The sequence below is a fragment of the Eutrigla gurnardus genome (assembly GCF_963514095.1).
Source record: "Eutrigla gurnardus genome assembly, chromosome: 11".
Classification (NCBI taxonomy): domain Eukaryota; kingdom Metazoa; phylum Chordata; class Actinopteri; order Perciformes; family Triglidae; genus Eutrigla; species Eutrigla gurnardus.
The window spans coordinates 27,007,702-27,029,422 of record NC_139925.1 but is presented as its reverse complement, the minus strand read 5'-3'; the positions used below and the strand labels follow the sequence as shown (position 1 = coordinate 27,029,422).

Below are 21,721 nucleotides of genomic sequence, written 5' to 3'. Positions count from 1 at the left end.
TATCTAAAAATAATTCCTTTGTAAAATCGATCCACAATCGAAGATCCACAATCAATACATTTTGGTGCGGAGTAATGTGTAGGCATTGCCTTTTTTTTCTAATGACCCTGAACAGAACACATTATCAGGCTGAAACTTTTATTGGCAGCCATTTACTATATTGTCTGACACTTTAAAAATAGTCTTACCTTAATTCCTTGGTCTCCCTTTACTCCCTGTGAAGTAAAGCAGAAAGAAATAAAGATGAAGTAAATGTAACAACAACAGCGATCCACTAGATGGCGTACATGATCCTCCATAAGCATTACAATGTGTCCAAAGCCAGCCAGTGGATGTGTAAGCTAAAGGAGCATTTTCAAGTTGTTGTGCAACATCTGGAACCCAAGCCAGATATTGCTGCCTGTGAAGGCCTCTCCTCCGTCCTCCCAGCAACCCTCAGCTCAGTTGCCTAATGTGCTCATAAAGCTCATGGCAGAAAGTGGGATCGGCATTCTCGGCTGAGTTCATGGGAAAAAAAAGTGAGACGGAAGAATGGTTGAAGTTTACAAGGCAATAATCTGCACAGAAGCTCGCAGCGACAAGGTTCTTCCAGCGGCCTCTGCCGCCTCGGAGTCACATTCTAGATATAAATGGTGGTTCTGTTGTGACAGCAGCAGCATGACGTTTGATGAGACACAGATGGCTGAGATGATGTGCTAAAGCTCATCATCTCAGCCCTGGGAAGAGTAAAAGTTCTGAACCATTTATTAACTACATCTTTACTTTTCATGAATTACTTTTTGAAGTTTTCAAAAATCACAAGATTAATCTTTAAAGCAGTTCTTCCAATTAACAATGAATCATATAACTGTTTAATCACCAAACCGCAAAGAATCATAACCCACTCTCCAGTTATTCATTTACACACACACAGACATACACAGGCACACACAGGCACACACATACACACACACACAGACACACACACACACACACACACACACACACACACACACACACACACACAGAGACACACAGAGACACACACGAAACATTGGTTTCAGTCCAATCCACATTTTATCATCCAGGCAGACAGTAGACACCTCAGATAAAACCCTGTCTCCTACTCAATTACGTTCCCATTGATACAAATGATCTCAAGCTGTATTATAGAATACTTGAAACCATAAAATTGAGATCATAAACTCATGTTAACAGTGTTTACTGGGCCATTGTTCATTTTGGCAGCTATTTGAGATTCAGTCTTATGCTGTGTTGGCACCAAACTGGAAGCAACATTTCATGCAAAGTCCATGCAAAGACGCAAATGAGACGAATAGGTTTTCACACGAGTGAAATTCACTTTGTATTTGGTGTGAATACACCTTTCATCTCTAAACAAAATGCTTATTAGTTTGAATCACATTTTAGTCATTTTCATCCTCCATAGTTGTAGTCTAGTTTCAGCCAATGACAATTCTAAACGTTTTGGTAGCTGAAAAGTCATCAAATCCTTCCCTGTAATTCACTCTGACTTAATGGAAATTTGAGTCCAACCATGACATCCCGTCTCCCGCCTGCCACAGATACAAACTAACTAAATCTTTACTTTTTCTACTTTATCATTTTTGTTTTTAGCATCCTCTTCCATAATCCCCAACAATGCCATATAAGCCTGTGCATGTGAGTGTAGAACAGTGCTGAGTGCATGGCTGTGTGTGTGTGTCCTCCAGAGGACATCTGCTATGCATGGACAAGTGAAGAAGGACAAACACGTGCAGAGTGTAACGTCGCTCAGAGCTCCAGAGTCAAGGTTAGAGCCTCACAGTGTGTGTGTTCATTCTCAACAATCAATGGAAAAAGTAAAACAAATGTATTTTTCCATCAAGAAGTGTCATGCCTGTTTTAATGTTTCACAATCTATAAAAAAAATGCATATAAGCTGGCTAAGTTTGGTCTGAAAGGATATCAGAGCATAGTTGCTTTAGAGAAAGAGCAAATCGGGGTTGTATTAACTTTTTGACACCATGGTTAAACATGACACATTATAAAAACTGGAATACCTTTGAGCCTTCAGGACCTAGTGGGCCAAGATCACCTCGATCCCCCTGTGGAGGCACCGTCGGACAAATATTATAACTTTACACTGATTGACAGTGGACAACACAATATGTTTTATATTTGTGAAGGAAAGTCTATGAATTACAATGTGTATAGTAGATTGTGTAGTGAAAAAGTATTTCCTAGCCAAGCTACATCCTGGACTCTACCAACCATATTCTTATTCAAAAGTGAAGAAGTCAGCTCACCTTTTGTCCTGGCACACCTGGTTCACCCTGGAGATATGAACGAATGTATGTGAATACAAAGTACATTTTAAGCCAGCGTGACACATGTAGGTTCAGAAGAGCAGGTGGCTGAGGTTATTTAAGGACTTCAAAATCCTGTTTGGGTCTGATCACACCTGCAGAACCATTGTTTTCTTAGGGTCAGATCACACCACAGAGACACATTGCCAGAAATGTGTCATCCGCTAAATAATAGATTTTTCGGGGTCGATCACAGCAAGACACTCGGCACGAAACGTGGTGCCTGCAGAACCATTGGTTCGCACCTCTAGAAAGAAACGCACCTCTAGAAAGACACCTCTAGCACACGCCTCTAGAAATACCTCCAAAGAGAAACCAAAGAACCATTGTTTTCTTCGGGGCAAATCACACCAAAACACATCACTAGAAACATGTCATCAGCAAAACCATTGTTGCCTGGTCTGTGTTCCTCTATTGCACAATGCACTTTTCAAGTGTTTTTTTTTTTAAATATTCTCAACTTCAGCTCCAGCGTGGAGTCACCCTGGTCTTCAAATGGAACAAGATGCGGGCTTTACTCCTTCCTTCCTGTTTTGATGGCAGTAGATGTGTCATGTGACAATGAAAGCTTGATATTAATGTTTTTTTAAATAGCATGAACTATATCATTTTTCAGTTTGTATCTGTTTATGTTTCCTCCCCATCCACCAGCAGAGGAACATCGAGAGCTCCACGTCAGCTCAGTTATATCTGCTCATATTGAAGCCAATCACGAGCCTGAACCACTTCCTGCTGCGAGATTGGGCTTGTTTTCCATCACGAAAGGCATTTAGAGGCCTCTGACCTCACAATCTACTTTCCCCCTGTTCAATAATCTGTGACGATTAATGCCTCATGTGGAGATCTACTCATCCAGTCCAAAGGAAACATTGTAATGTGTAGAGTTTTTGTTGTGTAGGTGGGCTTGGTCTGAATATCAGAGCAGCTGCACACAGACCAAGTGGAAACATCTTGACTTGATCCCTGGTTTTATTTGGGCCTAGGTGTGTTTGACTGTAATAACTTCATGAGAGGTCACAGTGAAGTTAATCACGCTATTCGGAATGATTATTTTGCTGTTTGGACAAGAAGAGGAATGTGTTTACCTTCAGTCCTGGTAAAAGCTGCAGAAACAACAAAGAAATTCACAAGAAGGTTAATATCACGCCGAGAAATGTTCACTAATGAGAAGATTCTGGAGAAAAGAAAGTGCAGGACTCACTGAACCAATGCTTACCCTCGGATCTTTTCCTGGTTTTCCTGGTTCACCAGGTTTACCCTGTAAGAGAAGTGAAACAACTCTTATTGGGAGACAGAATCTATTGAGTGAAAGTATCAGGATTAAACTTGCACCTTTAACATTTCCATTGGTTGTCAAAGTGAACATTTGTCTCATACTTGGATGTTCTCAGGCAGCAACAATGTCTTGATGTCAATTTTGAAACAGTTGAGTCATGTTTTAATGATGGCCCTGATTAATGTGTGACTCGACCCATTTCCAGTCTAGGCTAGTTTTGTTGCCAACATCTAACCAATGTGATCTCACAGAAGTAAGTTGAATCAACAAGCTCTTAACAGCACATTGCCTGTTGGTGGAACTGAACTGTGACGCAACAACAACTCAATGTCGGGTTTCGGCAACAAAACCATTAAGATGATTTTTTGAGAAAAAACGTCATGGTTTGGCTTAAAATAACTCCTTAAAGTAAAATACGGACACTCCTTACTAACGTTACTTCAGTAAAGCGGCTACACGTGTGAACTCACCATTGGGCCACTGGGTCCATGCAGGCCTGGGGTGCCTGGGAGTCCTGGAGGGCCCGGTGGTCCCTGCGCTCCAGGCTCGCCCTGCTGGGAGACCTTGAGTTACAACCTGCCATGCTGGAGAATGCCTTGCCACACTGGCCATGCCAACACAACAACTTCACACAACAGCACAAATAACTACAGCGGGGGGGGGGGGGGGGGGGGGGGGGTTAGAGAAGGAGGTTAGCCGGGGAGCAAGCCAAGCAGTGATGCTGTAATGCTTGAGATTCATTCTGACCTTTGGAACATGTATGTGGGATAAATATTCCAAACTCAAGGTTCACTCTTTTTCAGGGCTTGTACCACATCCAATGGACTTCAAGGAATATAGCTTGTTTAGGTGTCAGGACATGATCCAGGACCCCTTGTGGGAGAATTAGGAAGTACTCTGGCTGGGTTAGTTTTCTCCTCTGGGGCTTGGATGAATGTTTGACCTCTTCCTTGTCGATGTTGTAACTAGCTGCCTGGCTTCACCCAGGAACGCAGCATGTTAAGTTCAAGAGCAACAATAGCAAACAATGGTCTAAATATAGAACTTCAGTCATGAAGTGAAGAACAAGGGTGAAAGCATACTCAGTGTCCCTTTCAAGGAGATTGTGACAGGTATTCTTAATCTTTTTCCAGTCACCTGCTGCAACACGTTCTCACTCCCAACTCGTAGAATACATAAGCTTGTTCTTCAGCTCTACTGCAGAAATAATATAGGATCATGTAGCAGGATGGCCAGAGTGTACGTGTATCTTTGCCATTGCAACCGCGGTAGCGTAGACCAACTTCAAACAGCATCAACCAGGGAAAACAACAATCAAGTGGAATAGCAATTAGCACAGTTAACTAGCTAACTCTGCTAGTTAGCTAGCTTGCTAAGTCATATCAATGTGTTGATTAAGCATTATGTTGTTAAATGTTACTCCTGCAGTCTGTCTCTCTCTGCTTCCTAACGTTACGACTCCACTAGTCTAGATAACAGGACACACCCCTCCTTTCTCCCTCACTGCTGATGACTTTCCAGCGGCTTACAAGACAGATACGGTGAAGCCACTCCTAAAAAAAAAAAACTAAATGTGCTGACATCCGAAACTACAGACCTGTATCTCTTCTTGCATTTCTCTCTAAAACCATGGAACGGCACCCGTCTACCTTCAAACACTGGTCAAACCACATGCCCCAATGCAAGCACTTTGCTCCTCTACTTCGGCTGGCCGACTGGTACCACCATCGCTGAAATCAAACAAATGTCGCTTAGCAAATCCAGACTCTGTTCTGGCGCCTCAGTGGTGGAACGAACTCCCGATCAATGTCAGGACAGCAGAGTCATTTCCCATCTTCCGCAAAAGACTCAAGACTCACCTGTCCAGACTTTACTGCGACTCTGCATAGCATGACCCACTTCCACAAAAAAAATGCACTTCTATGTTCTGACCTATAGCACTTTGATCATAGCACTGTTGTTCTTAAGGTATTCTTGCTGAACAGTTACTACTTTACTCAGACGAGGACCTAACACTTGTTTCTACTTTTTCGCTTTTACTTTATCGGCAACGATATGTTGTGGTTTCTTTTTTTATACTTGTTGTAAGTTGCTTTGGACAAAAGCGTCTGCTAAATGCCCTAAATGTAAATGTTCCAGAGAGCTACAAACAGCTAGCAAATTGTTGATGTTTTTAATGAGTCAAGTGAGCTACTCCAGTACTCCAGAGTTTAAGTATAGACGGGCTTCACCGCTGGGTCGTCGATCTTCCAATTATGTTTTTCTTTTGTTTTAATAAACGTCAAAGCCAGACTACGACTCCACTGATAGTGGCCCACTATAGTGGTTGCAATGGCAAAGGTACACATCAATAATGGCCGCCGACCATCCTGCTATGTGGATTTCAATGGGAATGTTCCTTCTACTCCTATCTTATATCTTCAGTTACTATTTGACACCATATGTTAACAAAGGTGGTACTTCGGTCACATGATGGCACCTGAGCAGGTTCCATTAGCTGTGGAAAAGCTCCCGAGAAAGCTGGTGAGTGCAGTCAGTGTATTCCTCTCGGTTAGTAGCTGTGAACGGAGAGCAAGGCACTGGGAAACGTGAAATAAGCCATGAGTTCCGCTTCAAGTTTCTTTCGGGTAAAAGATCTGTAACTGCAAAAATGATTAATGTTTATATTTGAAATAAATGAACGTAATTTTGACATTGATCTCTCCTGCAGCTTCTTTGAAACACAAATCTATGTGTGTTTATAGTGAAGGCAGACTGCCAGAGCCCTGGGAATGATCCGAAACCAAATCAAATAAAGGACATTTACAATGAGCACAGGATGTGAAGGGAATAAATACACCTCAGTGGCTGGAATAAAATCTGTTCTGAAGCTGCGTCCTCTTTGTTTCACCCTAAAGTTATTTTTGCTACGCAACTTTTGGAGCTCATAATTTAAATTTCTTGATTGCTAATATTTTTTAGAGAAGACACCTCCATATGGAAATATGCAATTTTCATAGAGGGCAGCAAGTTTGCATGGCATGAAATTTATGCATGATGCTCCGGTTTGAGATTTATTTGCACATGTGTTCTGACTTAGAGAAGTTCCTCACACAAAGCACTGGCCTCACTTCAGTCACTCAGCAATCTCTGTGTTATTGCAGGACGACACACATGTACAGTAGCTCAGGACCAGAGATGCTTCCAAGCTTCTATTCTAATAATGGAGAACTCTCCATCCAAACTGGATCCATATTTTATCATGTGTCCAGATATGATTTATGTCTCGGGGGTTAAACACACACTGTTTCTGTTGGTGTGCAGCTGCCAATAGCTGATAATAAAATGTGCCGCTCTGCACAATTTGACCACAAGAAAAGAATGTTTTTAAAAAGAAAAAGCTATATTTAATTCTCGTCACGAATCAAACCTCATTATATCAGATGGTCAACACTGATTGGCTGATGTCTGCATTTATAATCATGTGGCAACATTAACTGGGTCCAGTATGTCAGTCCATCTTGTCACTGATCTCCAAACAAGATATTGTGTCCTGGTGCAATGCCAACTAGGAGAAGCGCCAGGTCCTCCACACACAGCTTTGTCTGGTGGAACGTTTGGACCGAAATGGCTGCAGGACATGTAATAACTTTAAATGTAGAGGCTATGTCCCGCCCTCTTCCTGTGTCCCCCATAGGGCCTTATTTCAGAAAATATATGACCAGTTATCATCACAAATGTCAATTACAAAGTTAATTTCAATAAAGTCTCATCTTGAGGTTGTACTGTTGAAGTATCATTCTAAAGCCTTTCCACCAATAGTGAAGTAAGTGGCGTCTCTCTATGTGTTGGGTAACAGGATGTAACATTACTATAACAGGTCTCTCTGTGTGTTGGGTACCAGGATGTAATGTTACTATAACAACAGGTCTCTCTGTGTGTTGGGTACCAGGATGTAACGTTACTATAACAACAGGTCTCTCTTTGTGTTGGGTACCAGGATGTAACGTTACTATAACAACAGGTCTCTCTGTGTGTTGGGTACCAGGATGTAACGTTACTCACACTAACAACAGGTCTCTCTCCTCTTTCTCTTCCTGCTGATAAAATGAGTTGCTGGATCAAACACATCAGCTAACATAACGTTACATTAGTGATGGAACGTAGGTAAGTTAGCTTGCTAGCTATCAAGACAAGCTAACGTGTTGGTGAGGTACGTGAGACCAGAGATGTAGTTCACTGAGTTGTTTCACACTAAACTAAATGATACGACGACAAACCTACGACGCTCTAAAATTTTCTGGACTTGAAACATTAGTTTTTATGTTAACAAACATCATATGTGGCATTCATGGGACAATTAAAACAGAATCAAAAAAATAGTTTGCCTCCTCTCATATTTTTTACGAACTAAGGTCCTATGAGGGACACCAGAAGGAGTGGGACTTAGCCTCTCTATAACTTTACATAATTCTGTGAATGGCTCAAATATATGGTTACAGTATTGGTAATGTTATGCTCCATATTCATTTTTACTTTCTATTTTCTACTAACGGTTATAGTCATAGATTTATAAACTAAAATAGTTCTTCAGGTAGCATCGCATTTAAACAATACTGTGTTGATTAATGGAGCAGTGTGTAGAATGTAGTGGCATCTAGTGTTGAAGTTGATTGCAACAAACTAAGTACTCTGCTTCCCCTCCCTTTCCAAACGTGTAGAGAACTGTGTTTGCCTATTATGGTTATTAATGTTGTTTTTATTATTAATGGTATGCCATATATTTGTCACATTGTTCATATAGAACTAGTGTGCATATATATGAACTGTATTTCTTCTCTATGTGCACATGGCTAGCACCGATTACAGGTGAGCTGATTAATTGCTGAGTTCTACCCAACCTGTGAAACAGGAAGCTGGACTTCCAAAAGGAAGGTTACAGAGAGTTTGAAAATAAAACATAATGCTTCATGATTTGTGTGAAACCAGAACAAATGCATCTTCATTTCCTGTCATGCATCATTGACAGAAAAGGACTTGAACACGACGGACCATTCAGAAGCAGCAGCAGCCAAAAGTTGGTTAATTACAGCACGACAGCGGCGGCGGAGGAAGAGTGTTTTGGCGACAGATGATGGCGGGTGGCAAGTAGGGGGCAGAGAGAATTGTACCTTGAGGCGTTTTAGGATTAGAGGGCTTATTGAGGGCATGTTGCGCACGGTGATGGGCAACATCTGTCGGGGGGGAAGGGGGATTCACAAGCACAGGTAGCCAGCGGTGAAAAAATGGGCACAGGGCAAAGGTCACCAGGAGGCCGGAGAAAGGAAATAGGGGAGAAGAAGGAGGAGGGGAAAAGACAAATAGAACATCGGAGTGAAAAGCAAGGAAATGGGAGGGCAGAGGAGAGAAAAAGGAAACAATGTTGAAGAAAAGGCAAACTATGGGCTTGGAGCAGCAAAGGGGATGATCGATGTACTGCGATGCTTCTTTTCTTATTGAATCTGCCGGTTGAAAGCAGCGATCGTCACATTGTACATCGTCGTCCCCGTTAGCAGGCAGCCAGGCCCCTAGCTGGCAGCGGAGCAGAGGTGGGCGCCGGTCTTGCCACAAAGAGAGTACAGCAGTACAGTTACAGAGCACATCCAGACTTACTGTGGCCAACTGTCCAACACAGGGCTGTACAATACGCCGCTTCTGTTGAGACGACCAGCATGATCAGATACAGGTTTAGGACGGGACGATGCAGGTATGATCCCGCTGACACCAAGTACAACCAGTTGCATGCAACTTGCCTACTTTTTACACAGAGTACATATTTCCACAATTTGATTTTGCAGGAAGCTCTAAAGTAAAGAAGTATTATCATGTTTTACTTAAACACACGTTTGTTTAGATATACTTCTTTTCACTGTTTGGTCAGTCACACTATTTTGAAGTTTAAAGCTAAATATAGCAATAGTAGCATATCTATGGAAATATATACAGAATGTTATGAATATAAGTAGGGGGTATAAATGTAGTAAGTAGGCAAGTGTGCAGCTTTGTCCCTCACCATTTCCAGCTATCCACCACAACAGGTTGGAAGTCAAGAGCTGCCAATATTAAAGTCAATCATTCAACGGAATGTCATCCAATTGTGGTTTTGTATGTAAAATAAATACAATTTTAATATTAACAAAAAAAGAAAACTCCATTGAAATATATATTTTTGTGTATCAGCGCCCCTTTTTACATCAAATGTGTGGTTTATTATAAAAAGATTTGCGCAATTAATTACCATTTCAGCCTGTAGAGCCATATAATCTGTTATATCCTTTTTCTATGGTACCATTCTGAAGGCAGACATCCTTCTGATAGACCAAGATGTATTTTAATTTCAAATTAAACATTGATATAACTATAATGGAATCTAATTTGGAATTTCCAAAGGGCAGACCAGGTGCAACTGACATTTGAAAGTGCACACACATGGATTTAATATTGGCATCCCTGTGCTTCTGTAATAAACACAATTACCCTTAATTCCAAGAACAATTCAAATACTACTAACTGCATTTTATATAACATTATTTTCATCTTTATTTTAAAGATATGTCTTTTTTGAAAATATGTTGAACCTTAACAGTAGCAACCTTGTTACTACACTGATCTTTTTTTTTTTCTTTCTTTGGGTGGAGAGCAGGGGCATGAGGATTGCCTTCGCTCAAGGGCACTGGCTCTCTTTGCGGCATGACTTGGTGACACCCCTGCTGAGGGTTAACTATCTGGGTGTTCGATGGCACCCACAAACCTTCAACATCAGAGCCTGACTGGAACGTAAGGCAGCCAAGGTTTTCAGAGGAAGATCCTGCACAAAGAGGCCCTACACACCAGGGAAGTGGTGGTTTCAGTCAAAAAGCTGTTTTCTAACCACACCAAAAGTAAGTCATGTCTCCTGAATCCAAAATGATTTCCGCCTAAAGGAATACGACTGTTTATTTCTTTGCTTTCAGAGAGTCTGATGTTCGGATGGATATCAATCTTCAGCCTGGTCTCCTCAAGATTACATTCCCACCATGTAAGAAGTGGGCGTAGTCATGGTGACATCACCCGTTTGTTTCTGGACAAAATTTTTGAAGCCTTAAAATTGGCATTCTAGCCGTCGCTATCTTGGATTTGGGCCGTCACTCTTAAATTTGTGCAACCAGTGAATGCGGTGACCATATTTGGACTGTGGAGGAGAGACGGGTGGAGTAGTAGCAGAGCAACACCCCAAGCAGCAACCTTACTGGATCTGGATCCATCTGAATTCTGGTGTGAAGCTGCTAACAAAGTTAGCTTCATAATTCAAGGTCAGGTGTTAAAGTCATCTTTGTAGCTACCTGCATTGGTAGCGTGGAAGCGACTGTGTGGCACAGGAAACTCAGTCATTGAGAGTGTAGTTTCATTATATGGGAATGTAATTTTGCAGGAGACAGGGCAGCTATCTTACATCTTTGTGATAGAAAAGTACAGAGCTGGAGTCAAGGTGATGTAAGCCTAGCTTAGCATAAATACTGGAAGTAGCTAGCCTGGCTTGGTGCATAGTAAAAAACACCTACTTCACCTCATGATGTATCCTGTTGGTTTAGCTTTGAACAGAAATGTAAAATAGCACTTTATGATTAAGATGTTTTGGGAATTATGAGGAACCTGCACTAGAGCGACACATCAATTATGGCCTTCAACAAACGCAACTACCCTCACAAACACAACAATGCTACTTCCTTCCTGAAACAATGAAATGAAAGGGATACCATCAGACAACCGTCAGGTAGTCAGGTTGGTGGTTGTGAGTAAGACAGAGCCAGGCTAGTTGTTTCCCACTGTTTCCAGCCTTTATGCAAAGCTAGGCTAATTACGTCCTGACTCCAGCTTCGTACTTGCACAGATGTGACATGGATCCTCTCAGAAAGAAGGCAAAATGCTGAACTATTCTTTTAACAGTGAGGCTACTGCTGAAATACACATTATACAATAACAAGAAGAATTTGCTGATCTTGTTGGCTTCGTCCTGAAAGTCAAAGTCCCTAAATACTGAACATTTTACCCCCCAGGGTCTCAATATTAACTGAGGCCTCGACTCTGATCACACTCTGGGACTGGACCTCCCGTACAGACTTCTGCAAATAAAAGAAATTCAACAAGCTTGTTGCAGGCTAAAGTCATCAAACCCCCCAAATCCTCTGTGGGTCCCTCTTCCTCTGAAGCGTTTACTGTCCAGAGATGAATATCACAGCATTGATGCATTATCAAAAATAAACTCATAAAACCATTTCAGCACCATACTGTTTTTTTTAGGGGCTTTTTACACAAGGTAGCAAACGTCATGGTGATGGCAAAGCATGCCAAAAAACGTAACTTTGATCATCTTAGCAGGAGCAATTTAAGAAAGAAAGGTTGAATTATGCTGAAAATGGACTCTGGATGTGAAAAATCCCCTTTTACACAGGAGACTCTTATTCTTGGCACCCTGCACAGAGGCTCTTATCACGCAGTGCTCCGGCAGGCTGCCGGTAATTGCCTTATTTTCTCTCAACTAGCCAAACCCCAGAGACGGAGAGCTGCAGACCTCTGCATGTGCTACCCGTCACTGTGCTGCCGTCATGTGTCCGTCCAGCTTCTCTACCAGTTTCTCTTCTTCTTCCAAATTCACTTTTCTATTATTTTCTGAAACTGTGGAGAGATGAATACTACAACGCTGTATGATGAGAATGGTGCAGGTTCAGTTTGTGTCATAACATTTGGACATCGACACAGGCTGATCATAACCACTGTTGATGAAGAAAGAATTAATTCCCCCATAAGGTTTTCATACCCGGTGTGTGTAGTCTCCACAAACGCCCTAAAGAGAACAGAAGACAGTTCATTTAGAAGAAACAAGATGATGGAGATACAAATGAATATCAGAAAGAAAAAAATGAGGGTTACTCTTTAAGTCAAATATCTGAACATTTCTGCCACTGCTGTTCACTGCTAAACTACTGCAATCCATGGCTCACCTTCTCGCCTTTGGGCCCAGTTTCCCCCTAAAAGAAACAACAAAGAAAATAAGTGAATGAGATGAATGAGTGGTTATTATCTCTAGGTTATTTAAATCAGAGCGGAGAAACTTACTGGGAGTCCTTTAGCACCCCGCTGACCCTGAAAGATGACAGCAACACAGTCAAGTCGCAGTAGAATTCAACATGACTGAACACAAATACCTCCAATAAACATGAGTAAACTGTCAGAGCTCAGCGACTGGTTGATTAATGAACTCAGGGCCCAGTAGGACACATCCAGTGGACCCCATGCTGGTGACTCCACAGGCTCAGCAGCTCCAAAGCCACGTTGTGAAGGCAACAGCATCTGTGTACATCTAGTATACAAGCCCTCACAGCTCTATTTAATTGTCCCTGACCATAGAAATAAAACAGGAGTATAACGGACGTTCCCATTCAAATCAAATTAGCACGATAGTCATAGCGGCCATTTTCATTTCTATCGTTGCTATCGTGATCGATGTAGTTGGCCACTGTATAAAGTAAACTGACTTACATCAAGTGTCGGACTCACTGAGCTGAGGTTTCCCAGTAATGACTATCAGTGGAGTCGTAACGTTACGAAGTACAGAGAGACAGAATATATTAGTCAAATTTACTCTAATTAATGCTTCATCCACTCTCTGATCACATCGTAGGAAACAACATTTAAATCGCCATATCAGTGACAACTTTGTTCAGATGATTTTCTGTAACTCGTGCAACATTAAAGCAGTGGAATTAGCGAGCTAGCAAGCTAACTAGTGGACAGTTGGTTACTTAGGTAGCTTGCTAATTATGTAATTCTTTAACGCTACACTGGTTACAGAAAATGAGCCGAGAAGCAGGCTCGTGAACTGAACTGAATCTAACAGTTCCTCCACCTCACTTCCTGCGACTCTAGAAAGGGACAAGATACCTAGCTAACTGCAGACCTTCCTTTTCCACCTCAATGACATCGGGACACAATACTCCCTGAATTGAAACTGATCATAAACTTAAATAGCATGTGGACGCTGGAAACCCACATACTCGGTTTGGCTGTGTGAGTTGGCCAGAATAAGTCGTCTTCAGATAATTGGTTACGAATGACACGGAAACAACATGAAGCTCATTGTACGGCTCATAAGGAATCAAGTGATTTGGCACTAGAAAATGTAAGCGGTGAGGCATTAAATGTCTTAGTAAGTCAAAAATCCCTGAGGCCCCATTTCACTTACTCTGAGTTTTACCTACGAACCCTAATTGAAAGCCAGAGTGGCTAACAGTTCCCATCTGTCTGGGCCTTTTGCCTCCTGCGTGTAGCCCATCACAGTGTGGCATAAATCAGGCCACCACTCTGTTTTCATTATAACTTTCTGGGTAGGGAATAAACAGCAAAACCAGGTTCAATGCAATTATTCAGTCCAGTCTCACGGCAGTTTGTGAAAAAGTCTTGAAAGTCCGTGCTGAGCGATATGAATTATCATTTTGTTATTTGGTTTTTCTTTTGCACTTCTCAGCAAGACTTCTTTTTCTGTCAGTCGTGACAGCAATGTTTTGTTTGACGAACACGTCACTTCACAACAACACGTTGGCACACGTGGTGTCTGGTGGTTGAAAGTCCTGCGTTGTTGGACCAATCCACAACCCCATGCCATGTGGATGCTGATGAAATGATCATAATTAACTTTCCATTGACATTGTTTTAGTTCTGACTATTTGTGTCCCTGTACATGAAACCAATAGATTTGTGACTATTTCACATACTGCTGTGAGACTGGTTATTTCATATTTGCTTTGGCTTTGTGGGGTAAATTTGATAAACATGCTCAAAAAAGGTTTTATGGGCTGAAATGAGTGTGGGACTGGTGGTAATGGTATTAACAATGTTTACGCTAATTCAAGGAATGCTTACCATGTCTCCCTTCGGCCCGGTCTGTCCCTGTGTGGACATTAAAACAGTGAGTGCAGCTGGTATAATAATGCTATCTAAACAGATACCTCTGCTTGGAAAACGTTCTTAGAAATATCTAAAGCATGTTTAACCCCACCCTATAATAACAGTAATAACACTAATAGAGATTTTATTACTATAATGACCATAATCATTCTTAGCTTAATTATGCTAATTATCATCACAGAGTGCTTCTTTTTGACAGGAACTTGGGGGGAAACTCACAGTCTTGCCATCCAACCCAATGGGACCCTGGAATAAAAGAAGCGGAGGGGATGTTTGAGTTCATACGGAGATCGGCATCACAAGTTAAGGCACCAACAGCCGGTCCCATTACAACATCAGATGGAAGGCTCAAAAAATACGCAGCAGGTCAAATGTTCAGGTGTCATCAGTGTAGATTAATTAAATAACGTTGGCAGATTACAATGAGCCCTGATTCAGGATTGTGCCTAGAAAGGCCTTTCACATAATTCCTAAATAACTCCTACAAAATTACGTTCCACACAACTAGACTACACTCTCAATTGCCTTTTTAAACAGTTTGAAACAATAATGTATGTAATGTACGTACGTTATGTACTTTATTAACACCAGTTCTATAACAAACATTCTCATTTGAACATCAGCCTAATCAAATAGTTTGGTTGCGTAAGTAAACCCAAGTTGGTAGTTGATTGACACTACACCATCGCTGAATTTGTGAGCAAACGTAAAACACAACAAAGGTAATTCACAATGCAGTTTAGTTTTGTGGGAACGTCACTTTTAAGACCAGTGATTAAAGTGATGAACCTCTCTGTAGCTTTGTCAGTTGGCTCGTGTCGACATGTTGATGCAGATACGATAGATACCGATACAAAGAAAAATCTAATCAATCTAACTCATGATCTGTGTCCACAAAGCATTTTATTCTGAGCACCAACAGCTTTTTTCAATAGTTCTGAATGAGCAGAAAAAGCTGCCTCGAAAAAAAAGGGCTGCACTCATTGTCTTTTTTCTAAGTGCTCTACCTTTGTGGTGCGTAAGCGCTTCTAATATAAAATGTGTGAACTTTTCAGAAGAGTGCTGATGACGTCACTGTAGAGAAAACGGCACTCTGTGGACACAGGAACTAACTATTCACTAGCATGTTATCTAGCTCTCAATTCACTCAGTCTGCTATCACTATATATTCAAGAGGGAATCACAAACTACAAGTTACCTATTTATTAGTATGCACTTATACTTCCATGGCAACTAATAGTTACTACTACTATTTTTTAGTTACTACTATACTATTTTTATAGCTTTTCTTATTTAAGTGAAATCAAAAATCTCAGCTCGAGACGTGGTCATGACTTACTGGGAAGCCCGGAAATCCTCTTGTCCCAGGTTGTCCCTGAAGAGACACAGAAAGACAAGTCAGTGGAAGAAGAGACACTGAGGCATGAGGTGAGGGCCGACACTGATTGTGTGTGTGTGTGTGTGTGTGTGTGTGTGTTGTCTCTGCACAGAAGGAAATGAACCACTGATAAGAAAAGCGTTCTAATCTCACAACAATGTAGGACGAGGGACAGAAGGCAAGCTTAATGAGTGTATGTCAATAATAATTAGCCAGCGTAGCTTTTTTAACTGGAACGAGACATTTAATATCCCCGGGAAAAGGAGGGCCGAGAAAATAAAGATGCAGGGGAAGGCAATTACAAGGTAGTGAAGTGACAAATGACACAGACAGTCCAGAGGCTGAGTTACAGGAAGCCTCACATGGTTTCTACCCCCGGGGATGTTCGGCCTTTTTGTTTTTTTCACAAGATTATTTATTTGACAAAACAATATCGTAACTGAGGGTACAAGGTTCATTCAAAACTTCTCAAAGTCATGTAAACAAAGACCTAAAAGATGAAGACCATGGAATGCTGCTGAAAGCTGTTGGAAAAAGGAAGTATACTTGAGGTATGGTATTTTCTGTTCGAGCAAAATATTATTTCTAGGGTGAAGAATAAAATGTCATGATTAACGCTGATGAGAATTAGACCATATGAAATGGTTGTCCAAGTGCTACTAAGTGGGCGTTAAGATTGTTTTTATGAAATTTCCTGAGGTCAAGGTGTAACTCCTATGCTCAAATCTTGTGCCAACACATATGAGCCCTAAAACAAAAGACAAATGGACCATGAGAGTGTCTGTCTGAATTAGCAGATCACAGATAAGTCAATATCAGTGCATATGCTGACCGATATGCGCTGATATAAAACATAAATTCTTAAAGAATATAATATTGAAAGTACTGCTGAAATTGTTCGGAAAAGGTGTTATTACATAGTTTTCCCAGCAGAGAGCGCTATTACTTTCAACAGCAATACAACCTGGTATTAAGTTATACAATGCAGATGAGCTGGGCCCTGTCAGCTGGAGTCGAGAAATATAACACCTGACTGACGGTCAATATTTCCCATCATGCTATTTATATATATAAACATAGACATAGACATATAACATGTCATTGACCAGTGATGAATGAAGGTCCACATAAAGAGGACTGAGTCAGGTACCTTTAAAGAGGACTATATTAAAAACACCCAGAAAGTAAATGAAAAACAAATTTGGCCTCGTAACAACAACAACAACAGGTGTCACAGTTGGACCAGGATGGAGTTTCTGATACATGACTAATGATCCACCATATGGCCAAATCACAGTTCTTCTGTCTGTAATTATATAGCATTATTCTATCACATGTGGTGCATTCATGTGCTTGGCTGGGCTCTCCACTTGTCTACTTTCATCAACAGAACTGAGGAATCTGTTGCTGTTTAAGAAACGAATGTGTTCAACAGAGGTCTAATAAACTAGTTGATCAATATGATAGGATGTCTATTAGTAGTAGGAACACTTACAGGAGGTCCTCGTGGTCCAATGATGGAAAGACCTGGCTCCCCTGGTGCTCCCTATATACAGAGAGAAAAAGAAAAAGAAATAGGTAGGTATCATTAGAGACGTTCAGCATATCACTGCATTCCTCCGATGGTAAATAATTCAATCCCTCCCCTAGCATATATTCAACTCTTTCTGATCCCGGCATATAAATATCTTCTTGGTGGATGTGCAAAGAAATATAAAAGCTCCGGTCACTAGAAAGCTCCACAGTTCATTTGCTCAGCTTGATCTTATAGGTGATTCTAGAAAACGCATATATTATATTTAGATATATTTATTGGGTTAGTCGGCTTTAGCGAGCAAGCTAACTGCTGATATGCCAGCCAGGAACATGCTCAGCCTATTTCCCTGTTGACTTGTTAATGTCAGTTAACACAAAACAATCTCACGCTAGTTTGTGAATTTTCACAAAATTAAGAACTTCTGATTTGCGTGGATACCACGGACAAATGTTCCTTTTTTCTCTCTTCTTGTCACTCAGCACAACATCCAAACTAATGTATTTCAATTAGAAGTAAGTCTGTTTTTCTGTCAGTCGGGACAATGTTGCACAACAATGCCAATGTTAGGTTTAGGCAACAACCCATCCAAGTCACCATGACATTACTCATTGATTTGTTGACTACGTTATGAAGCCTAGAGTTCAACATGTTGTCCGTCGCCATCTTGGAATTTTTGCAACCAGTGAAGGAAGTGACCATTTGGACTGTGGAGCAGCAATAGGTTGATTGTGCACGTAAGCAGCAGATCGGCTCCCCGAGCAAGCAAGACTTGAAACTAGAGATTGAGACCATACAATAATTTTTACAATGTTTAATGAGATAATACATCAAGTCAGAAGTAGGGTAATTTTCCCATAGACTTCCAAGCAAGCAGACTTCTTTTTGCAACCAAAGGAGTCGCGTTTTCTGCCCTTCCACTTTCCATGTTTTGACGTGATTAACAACATGTTAGGATGTTGGCGTCGACGTTGGATTCAAATGGACCAGATGATGCCGGTAAGTAAAGGGAATAAGACAACTATTATGTTGATGGGAATATGCACAGCTGCATGTAAACGGAATATTCATTCTCATCAGCCATGTAAACAGATTAGTAGGAATATTGTCCGTTTAGGAATAAGGGGAACATTTAGTGCATGTAAACGTAGTCAGTGACTCTAAAGGTGCCTCCGGTTTCTGGATTTGCACTGTGACAGCAGTGGCCTGTGACGTCCGTCTGACCCCCCTACACAATCCAACAAACCACAGGGACCAAACTGGCCCACTCAGGTTTCCAGCACTTTTCCTTATTAGCTCCTTTCCTCCTGAAGGGAAACACTATCTCAAGGACATATCTGATATCATATCTGTCCCAGTCATCCATCAGATCTAAACATTTCAGAACAAATGTCCAGTTTCTCACTCTTGGTTTGAAGTCAGATGTGTCACTCGGGGGCCAGAAGGAAAAGGTAATGATGGAAAAAGAGGCTTCCTGTCGTCTCAGGCGGCTCATTGGTTTTCTAAAGCTTAAGTAGATTAGACAAGTGAAGATCTACAGATACACTCGTGCAGAGGTTGGATTACTCCAATTGCTGGAGGTCAAGGTAACGGGGTGAATTAAAACCAGGACCTGCATAAAACCACTCATGTGTTGCGGAGTCACAAGCAGACGTAACTTTGCAGATCTCATTTCCTTCTAAATGGACTTTCGAGCCCACAAAGAGCAGAACGTCCATCTGCTGTGGTTCTTTTGCAAAAGCTATCCATCACGTCGTTCTGTTTTTTCTCTCCGCCGGGCTCGCTGTGCCCGCAAAACCCACAGAAGCCACTTGTTTGAAGAGTGGAGTGCTCTGGAAAAAAAGCTGGCTCTGCTTTCTTAGGGAAGATGCTTCCATCGTCGCTGGATGATCTACAGCCAAGTCTGCTCGGTTTAATTCCTGCATTTCTTCATTTCGACTCTGAGAGACCAGCCACACATGGGACAAAACCCGATCGCACTATTACAATTAATCCCCTGCCTCGAAATAAAAAGGAAACCAATAGATGATTTTGGCTGCAGATCTGTGGAGCGATCCAGAAAGCTACACCGTCTGCTCGTCGGCTGAGGCTGAAACTACTTTTACGTTGGCTCACTGACAATATCAATAAAGACGTTTGGCTAATAACCACACTTGTCGTTGTGATATTACAGTCAAGAATGTGCTGAGTTTTCATTGAAAACACTACACGTCACAAATCACTTTGTATTTGATGAGAACAAATCTGTAAATCTGCTGTTTCTGGCTTTGATACAGCCGATAGATGGCTTTAGCAAATGTGGAGGGCCAGTTTTGGAGATGGGGTCAAATCCGACAGGCACATGCGTTCGTTGCATGTTGAGGTGAAACAGGAGACACTTTATTAAAACTAGTTGTTAAAGTTGTCTGCTATTTGGTGCCGGGCAGGACAGGTGTTATTGCTGGAAACAAAGGTGATTATGAAAGAAAGTCGCCGGCTTGAAGACATAAACATTGAAGCCAACGAGACAACTGTTAAACGCTGAGAGGAAGTCAGAAAAAAATAAATAATTAAAATAACATGTCAGGGGAAAGAACAGTGTGATGGAAGTATATGATGGCCATTATTCTCAAGCATCCTGCTCTCCTAAACACTAGGTTCCCACACAACCGAACTACGTTGTGAATTACCTTTCGAGGGAAACGTATTTTGTCGTAGATCATATTTATTCTGGATGTATCACACATTACTTTCAAATGAGTCGGTGGAAGTCCACGTAGGGAGGGGTCTGGGTGGTGGACAGGTCTGGCTTTCACCAGGAGACCGACGTTAGTGTCCCGTTAGAACAAAGTAGTTTGGTTGTCGAAACATAACTTGGTAGGAGACAGAATTCACACTGTGGTTAGGTGTCAAACATTAAATTCAACATATTTTATTTTATTTTTTATTTTTTTATATACACTTGGAAATACACTTGTGGCACATATTTCCTTCCTCATCAAACACCAGCAAAGCCGATTTTAAAACGCCTTTTACTTAAAAATTCAACACTTTTAATCTAGAGCCCAACCCATATGGGATTTGTGGGTCCAATTCCGATATTATGAAGTAAATAAACTTACACAAACATATACATAAGAGCATGATGGGACATATTGACCATTAGTCATGTGTCTGTTACATTTTTTCACTTGAGCTGTTTTTCTTAAGTCGGACAAATGATAAATCGTCGTTCTATTTCAAACCTCTTCTTTTTTCCCTGTCGTATTTGAGGTATTATTGCATTTCTTGGCACGCCACTGCCACCTGTTGATCAGTGCAAGACGCTTTCTTAAAACCACCATCAACAACTCCACAGGGTTTAAAGTGTTATGCTGTCACTTCTACACCTGAGTTCATTGTCCTTGATTAACTAAAACTCAACCTCCGACAAACTGCAGCAGACATCAAATCCTCCGGTTTCATTGAAGTGAATAAAAGTGATTCGTTAGGTTTAATGTGCTGACCGAGACAGATTTACTGCATGTTTACCGTCTCTGTTGACACGCTTTTGCGATTCATGAAGCCAAGCGGGAGACATCGGAGCCTCCAGTAAAATTTGAAAAACATGTCATTTCCACCTTGAGGCCAATATCAATCTTTTTCTGTCCCAGCCGGCTGCTTATATTCAGGGTAACTTCTATAAGACATGCATATATTTATCTCGATATATAACTCTATTCAGCTCTCTCTAAGAGCCTCCTCCTCTGCTGTGGCCTCTATAAACCACTTTCTTTGGGGAGTCTTAAATTAGAATTTTCGGACGCTTATGTGACAAATGGTTACTATTGTGTTTCATGGTGTAAAGAGTTCAGGTAATCCAACCAGGGTGGGAAACCATTAGCAGAATGTGACCCTCACAGCGTACGAAATACAGACTTCAGTCTTCAGTGAAATAAATCACATGCTACCTGCACAGTGCACAGCTCTGCACTGCTAACCTGCACCGTGTCACCCTAGCAGCGGTTCAAAGGAGCAGCCTGGTCACAACGATGACCGAAGAGGACACCGAACCAAAGTCCAAACGTTTCATGGACAAAGGTTGTGTTTGACTGGTGCTAAATTCCAGCTTTTTGTGCAATCCTGCTAACGGCACGTGTACCTAAACTTACCTTCTGTCCTGCTTGTCCTTTTAAGCCCTGGGATCAGTCACAGCAGATACAGTCACATGCAAAAAGGTGTGAAGGGAGGAGACACAAGAGAGA

General features: G+C 41.4%; 1 protein-coding gene across 5 annotated transcripts in view; it reads right to left on the bottom strand.

Annotated features, from left to right (window-relative positions):
- Positions 1–21,721, bottom strand: part of col13a1 (collagen, type XIII, alpha 1) — a 66,654-nt gene that overhangs the window by 37,311 nt on the left and 7,622 nt on the right. The window contains exons 3-17 of one of the 5 annotated variants that reach the window (XM_084021651.1): positions 21,629–21,655; positions 17,460–17,510; positions 15,926–15,961; positions 14,806–14,832; positions 14,542–14,568; positions 12,739–12,765; positions 12,624–12,650; positions 12,440–12,466; positions 10,394–10,465; positions 4,095–4,178; positions 3,565–3,606; positions 3,434–3,451; positions 2,289–2,315; positions 2,043–2,087; positions 189–215 (exon numbers count right to left, since the gene is read on the bottom strand). In XM_084021651.1, the coding sequence (XP_083877777.1) occupies positions 189–215; positions 2,043–2,087; positions 2,289–2,315; positions 3,434–3,451; positions 3,565–3,606; positions 4,095–4,178; positions 10,394–10,465; positions 12,440–12,466; positions 12,624–12,650; positions 12,739–12,765; positions 14,542–14,568; positions 14,806–14,832; positions 15,926–15,961; positions 17,460–17,510; positions 21,629–21,655 (564 nt within the window). Of the gene's footprint in view, positions 1–188; positions 216–2,042; positions 2,088–2,288; positions 2,316–3,433; positions 3,452–3,564; positions 3,607–4,094; positions 4,179–8,774; positions 8,838–9,255; positions 9,298–10,393; positions 10,466–12,439; positions 12,467–12,623; positions 12,651–12,738; positions 12,766–14,541; positions 14,569–14,805; positions 14,833–15,925; positions 15,962–17,459; positions 17,511–21,628; positions 21,656–21,721 lie in introns of all 5 variants that reach the window. The other 4 variants (XM_084021649.1, XM_084021650.1, XM_084021647.1 and 1 more) reach the window with 4 other exon arrangements.